At 42.5% G+C, this 7078-nt stretch overlaps 1 protein-coding gene across 1 annotated transcript; it reads left to right on the forward strand.

Moving 5' to 3' along the window:
- Positions 1-114: 114 nt before the first annotated feature.
- Positions 115-1348, forward strand: hint1 (histidine triad nucleotide binding protein 1). The gene is made up of 3 exons (XM_067258305.1): positions 115-268; positions 421-525; positions 1022-1348. Exons 1-3 carry the CDS (start codon positions 158-160, stop codon positions 1184-1186), a joined length of 381 nt encoding a protein of 126 aa, XP_067114406.1. The 5' UTR covers positions 115-157; the 3' UTR covers positions 1187-1348.
- Positions 1349-7078: the final 5730 nt, after the last annotated feature.

Genomic DNA, 7078 nt, shown 5'->3' on the forward strand with positions numbered 1-7078 from the left:
TGTCAGACTGTGAGGACAGAGCCAATCCCAAACGGTCTGCCTTCTTTTAAACCAATAGTTGTGCTGTAAAAGTCCGCAGCCAATGGACTTTAACCATATTGAGTGTCTGAAACCGAGTCCTTGAAAGTGGAACGTGGGATGCACTCTAGTTTGCGCCATGGCTGACGAGATAACTAAAGCGCAGACTGCTGAACCTGGCGGAGATACAATATTTGGGAAAATTATCCGCAAGGAGATTCCAGCAAAGATTTTCTATGAAGATGATCAGGTGTGCATACACAAGTGTCATGCAAACCATATTGCCAGGCTTTGTAGCTACCGTGTTAGCTTGCTAGCTAGTTATGAATTGCTGTCGTTAATACAATATTGCTAGCTCTAACCCTCACCCTTAGGCCTAATAAAATACATGTCTTTTTTCAGTGCATAGCCTTCCACGATGTGACTCCGCAGGCACCCACTCATTTCTTAGTTGTCCCAAGAAAACCAATCGTCCAACTGTCTAAAGCAGAAGATTGTGATGCAGTCGTAAGTAACTAGTTTACTGTTGGAAGGCTACTGGACATTGATGTCATTGTTCATCTTACTGCACTATCATCGTGGTATTGGAGTGTGTATCTGTAGTACGTAACCAAGTGGGTTGATCTGTTTGAATGGGAGCGTAGCCAGACTCATCTGCCATAGAAAATAAACCAATAACTCGCAGATAGTTTGGTTCCCGGGCTAGAGCTGAGGAGGTGGAATAAAAGCTGCTCTGCATGGCTCCTCGAGACCTGCATTGCCTGCTGCAGTGGACTATCAGACCATGACCAGTAGATGGCGTTCTTGTTCTTAAATTGTAAACACTCAATGCCCACAATGACTCAAATATTCTGATCTAGCCTTGCAACATCTAGATTTTAAGTATTGAATTCAAAGCAGGATATGATCTATCTTAAACAATTTAGGATTTGGACACAAAAAGGACGCACTGTACATTGACTGCTTAAACTCATTTGTTTTATCTTGACCTGTGGTGTCTCAGTTACTGGGTCACATGATGATCGTGGCCAAGAAGTGTGCTGAGCAGGTTGGCCTGCCCAAGGGCTACAGGCTGGTGGTCAACGATGGCCCTGATGGCGGCCAATCAGTCTACCACATCCACATCCACGTGATGGGTGGGCGCCAGATGGGCTGGCCCCCTGGTTAGCCGATCCCTGCTGCTGAAACAGACATTACTTATTACTGTCACTTCTGTATTCCCGTTTCAACAAAATTCTGTCCCCTTGCTACTCTATGGGATGTCAACAACTGTCATGTAGACTTAATAGAGAACACTTTCTCTGTTGAATAAATGCACTTCACAAAGGCAGGCTGAGTGATGTTTTTCATTCTTTTATCGTGATGCATAACATGTTTAATTTGTTTACATTTATGCATTTTAGTAGTACATGCTGAAGAAAAACTTACTTTTGATAGAAAATCTTATGAAAATTATTCTACATTAAGGGCACAGGATATTGTAGTTTGGGATGCCATCTTTATATTGTGTGCTGTGTGCATGCATTAAAGTGCACCCACATCTCCAGAATCACTGAAAATGAAATTGTTTTGCTGCAAAATGACCAAAGCTATGTATGCCCATATCTGCATGTGCTCTATAATAAATCCAGTTTATTATAAGAGTTCCAGTTTAGTGTTCAGATATAGCTGAAAGAATAGAAAATAGTTATTTGATGGTGTTCAAATAGCTGATATGTAGTATATATGGCAGGCCACAAGGGGAGTGGTGAGAGAAGTGGTTGGCATTCAACTCATGCCCGGGACCTTGAAACGCAGACGGCCCACGACTGTGTATTATTATTATTATAATATATATTTTTGCATTATGCCACGGCCGTTTGACCGACCGTTCGGGAAATCTCCCGACAGCCAGTCCGACCCTGGATGTGGGTGTTTGAAATCAAGTGCCTCAGTTGACCCTCATCTCGCCAGACTTTATATGCAAATTTGAAATTTGCCTTTCAATTATTTTACAGCTTGTTTAGCTTCTTTATAGACGATCAAGCTGGGCTATTTAGGGAAACTAGAATTGTGTGTAGGATTTCAATTTGAGAAAATACTGTTTAATTAGTCCTAATCTGTGATCGTACTATATTTCCTACACTTTTTAAATATGTCCTACAAATGAGCATGATCTTGATCCAATACTGAGATCCAAGACCATAATCTACTGTATATGCAACAGTATTGGCATCACATTCCAAGTGAAACTGAGAACACTTGAGAACCTCTGACCAGTTAGAGAAATTGAAAGAACCAGTGCCACCACTGGACATTAATATTGTTTAAAGCCTGTTGCATGTGTGCTTTATCTGACTTAATCTCAGACTGAGAAAGCCATTAGGATTTCGCAGTCATTTTGGGGTTCAAATGTAAATAATTAAAGGGCATTAGACAAGGTGTAACTGCAGTGATAAAGTGTATATGAACAAGGTGTCACAATAACATATTTTCTAATATATTTTTCATAGCAATGCAGAAGGCGTTGATAATGTGATAGACTGTCAATACAGGGTTTTGAGGACATGGGCATTGATTGCACCCTATATTTGCAAAGTTCACTTTCTCACCTCAGATTTTTGTCACTAAGCCCAGCCACGTTTAGGATTCCTCTGGTAGGAAGAACCCTATTGTAATTGTTAGTATTCTTCATTATTAGGATTCCTCCAGTAGGGGGAACATTTTGTAATTGTAGGTTTTATCAGTATTCCTCTGGTAGGCAGCCCCTATAAATTTGGCACATTGAAACTACAGCGCACTAGTAACTACCACACCAAACATGGCCCACATGAGACAATAGGTGGCGCTACAACAGGCCACGCACCAATTTGTCAATTTTCAAAGTGATGCCATTTCACCATGCCATCCCAAAATTCTGAAACTTTGTACATGTGTCTTATTTCTTATTGCCTCATGAACCTATAACTGCCGCCATCTTGGATTTTTCTGTACAATAAAAATGGGAGTCAGATGGCTGAGTGGTTAGGGAAGCGGGCTAGTAATCAGAAGGTTGCTAGTTCGATTCCCGGCTATGCCAACCAAATGACGTTGTGTCCTTGGGCAAGGCACTTCACCCTACTTGCCTCGGGGAGAATGTCCCACTGTAAGTCGCTCTGGATAAGAGCGTCTGCTAAATGACTAAATGTAAATGTAAAAATGTGTCCAAAACTACAAAAATCGTTTCCTCATGAACCATAGCTCCGATGGACTTGAATCATGGTCCTACGTGTTCAAGATACATTCTTTTCTATAGAGTGATAAGCAATAAGGGATATATTACTAAATGGCCAAATTATTAACATAATGGTGAATTGTTGCACATATTCCATATGTCCTTAAAGGAGACATGACATGCTGTTTTTGGATGCTTTTATATAGGCCTTAGTGGTCCCCTTATACTGTATCAGAAGTATCTTTCCCGAAATTCAGCCTTGGTGCAGAATTACAGCCACTACTACTAGCAGTCCCACAAGGAGCTTTCCTCAGAACGTGCTGTTTTGGTGTCTGTAGCTTTAAATGCTAATGAGGAGCGGAGGGGCGGCACCATGCGCTAATGTTTACAATGGATGTATCGCAATGGCTGTAGCCCCGTTGCTGTAAGATGCCTCGAATTTGCCCATTCTCATCTGATAACCCTGGTTTGCAGAGGTACACACTCAGTCATTTCAATGAGGGGAAATAACACCAACAGCAGAACGGTTATCCAAATAACAAAGAAGTGTACAACATTCACGTTACAGCATGTGTATTCACACACATACTTGATGCTATCTACCTTTCCATGAGCGACAGTAACTCAGCTGTTAACTGCAGAGCTAATGTTACAGCCACATTCTAAGGGTAGCAAGCTAGGTAACCATATACAGTAAAGCTACAAAATGATATAGCGTTAGTTAACTTACTTGTCCGAGGTTAGTAGCTGGACGAAGGAGAGTTAGTACTGATCCAGAATTTAATTTCAGCAAGGCCAGTTTTGTATAGGCGCATTTCCAGAGAAAATAAAATTAAGATACTGGGTCTTCAGAGGCTCGGATGAAGGAACTGTAAAAAGATTTTGTTTTCCTTTGTACATCCAAACTGAGCAAATGTAATGCTTCGTTCGTTTGCAAGCCATGATGTCTCTCGAGGATAAAAACACTTGCACGGTCGTAGCTCAGTTTCTTATGGGCGGGCCAGATTCTCTGGGCAGGCAAAGCAGAGAGAGGGGAGGTAACCTTCCTCCTTGTGACGTAACAAAGAGGAGATTTTCAAACAGCAATTGAGCTTTCATTTTCTGAAAGGCGGAGAAGAACACCCAGGGCTTGGTTTACACCGATCGAAAATTCTAGCCACTGGGGGGCCAAAGGCAGGCTAGGGGAACTCATATTAATGTTAAATAACCTCCTAAAGTGAAGTTTTCATGTCATGTCACCTTTAAATCAATGCCACATAGACCTAGAGACTTGTTCTTTTCCACACACAAGAGACATTATAAAATGTTACCATGTGCAAAGGCAACTTCATATATCAAAAAAGTATTTAATTAAAGGGAAATCAAATTTATCGCTAACACTAAAATATTGCTTTACACATCCTCTAGTCATAAACCGATACTCCAACTCAATCACAAGGTCGTATGAAGACTCTAAATGTTTAGTACACAGAAATAGTTGAATGTAAGATGAAAAGTAGATTTATTGTGAATATTTGAAATATGCATGCTTGGCTACATGCTAGGGCCTCTTCCAATGACTGTCTGCCTTCCTCCTCTTACATGCTCCAAATTCTCACTGACACATCCAGGCCCCTGACACACGTGCAAGCTTGAAACCACGCACACAATGCTGCAAAGTTTCTGGACAGTTGATAGCCTCTTGTCACATTTTTTTGTTTTGCCTTTTGGGAGAGTTAGTTGCGGTTAGTGTTGTTGGATTGTAGGCTGTTGCACGTAAGGAACAATTTGTTTCCAAATCACATCTGGCTAACGCCCACAGCTGCAACAGCATTCATGTCAGGTTCGCTAGCTTGCTTTGTTCACCTCCCTGACCCTAGCCATGCATAGGTTTCGTCTTCCGAAGCCAAAAAGTAGTAGCACCAGTGAATCTGATGATACTGGTTGTGGTATTTCGAGTCCGGGGGCACTCTCACCAGTGTCGCACTTGCAGGCAGCTAAGATCAATAAAATTGTACTCAAAGTTTTTCTCAAAATGCACCAAACTGAAGCTACTGCTAAAATGTAAAAACAATTCTTTGCTCCCCCAAAATATATGACCAACGCTATAGTATGGCTGCAAAATTTACAATGAGGAAGCTAACAAGTAACCCTAGCAGGTAGTAGCATTGCTACGAGTATTATGTTAGGTTGCTAGGTAATGGAAGCTAACTGAAGCTGGCTAGCTTCCGTTTCGGCAAAATAATTCACTGTGGTGGGAGCATCGGAAATATTTAGAACTCACGCATCTAAGGGTTAGAGACACAAATTATGCTTTGTTGGAACAATAGCAGTCCCAGCCTGCCCCATCCCTCCAATCTGTTGCAAGGGATCGCCCCTCCAGCCGTGGGAGTGGTGCCTCTGTTTCTGTGTCCAAAGACTGTGTGATTTTTGTGCCAAAATAAAGAAAATGTAAAATATTTACGGGTGGGTCTAGTGCAGTATTTTATGAGTGGTTGGATGACATCAATTGAATTACCGCCCTTATGAAGGCACTGATAAGTCTGTTTGTATTTATGAACAATTGGGGGGTGAGGCCACACAGGAAATTAGGTACCTCCCTCAGGTGGATAGAAAGGACCACCAACATATCCTTGACATACTCAAAGAGATATATGGGCGACCCCAATCACTTACTAGGTTGCAGAGGCAATTCTTTGATAGAAAACAGAGAGAAGGGGAATCCATTCGTGAATATTCACATGCGCTCTTGGCCATCATAGAAGAGATTGAATACTGCCCAGTGGAACAAACCTGGTGCAGCAATTCTGCCCTCCGTGACCAGTTTGCAGAGAATGTCTCTGATGTTGCTCTACATAAAGAGGTCAGTAAGACAATACGTCATCACCCCAATATTTCTTTTTTTGATATTAGGAATGAGGCCATCCAGCGGGGAGAGGTCGGTAATGTGACTGGGGAACGGGTCCGAAAGGTAGTGAATTCTTGCGAATTGTAGGCAGAGCCAGTAGTTCAGTCTAATGCAGTTATGGCGGTGACTCCGAAATCAGACCCAATGTTAGCCGAAATCCTTGACATCATTAAGCGGCAACAGGCCCAGATAGATGACTTGTCCCAGACATTATCCAGTATGCAGGGGGGTTGGGGCCAGGCGTGGCAGACCCAGACAACAGCTGGCCTTTGACTCCTCAGGTAGACTGATTTGTTTCAAGTGCCAAATGGTTGGTCATATTGCAAGACACTGTACATATTTTTCCTGTGGTTTTAACCTGCCTCCCACAGTTTCTGGTACAAGTGATGGGGCTGCTCATGTCTCAGAGCAGCAGGGAAACTCTCCCCCCCTGTGGTGAGGAGCCAAACCACAGAGGGGACACAGTCAGGCTCAGGGGCTCATAATAGTGGGGATACCTATGACTGCTTAGTGGGACAAAGCCCCATTGTTGAGGTAATGATGGGAGGGGTAAGGATAAAATGCCTCTTAAGATACTGGTTCCATGGTTACCACCATTACTGAGACTTGTTTTAAACAACACTTCTATTGAAAGCAAAGTGAGAAGCTTAAGGACTGTACATGGCTGGCTTTAAAGGCAGCAAATGGTCTTGTTATACCTTATCTGGGGTATTTTGAAATAGACGTGGAGAACTATACCAAAGAGAGGTGTACTGGTGGTCAAGGATAGCCTGGCTCTGCCCTCCTGCGTACTTCCGCTCAATTTTGATTTTGCTTCTGTACTAGGTCTGGCCATGAGGTACGTAAGTCAGATGTCTCCGGTTGATTTTCTACCGGCGAATCAGCGAACAGAGGGAGTGGCTGAGAACGATGACGTTGATGTTTTGCGCTAGTTTGTGTTGTAGTTGTGGAAGAAATTGGGATTTCCTGTGTGCTTACAT

The sequence above is a fragment of the Osmerus mordax genome, chromosome 20 (genome assembly GCF_038355195.1).
Source record: "Osmerus mordax isolate fOsmMor3 chromosome 20, fOsmMor3.pri, whole genome shotgun sequence".
NCBI classification, from domain to species: Eukaryota; Metazoa; Chordata; class Actinopteri; order Osmeriformes; family Osmeridae; genus Osmerus; species Osmerus mordax.

Excerpts from the sequence above, each read along its gene's own strand:
- hint1 (XM_067258305.1), top strand. The coding sequence starts at position 158 with ATGGCTGACGAGATAACTAAAGCGCAGACTGCTGAACCTGGCGGAGAT. Across the intron at positions 269-420 it reads TTTTCTATGAAGATGATCAG|TGCATAGCCTTCCACGATGT; the intron begins GTGTGCATACAC and ends GTCTTTTTTCAG. Across the intron at positions 526-1,021 it reads CAGAAGATTGTGATGCAGTC|TTACTGGGTCACATGATGAT; the intron begins GTAAGTAACTAG and ends GTGGTGTCTCAG.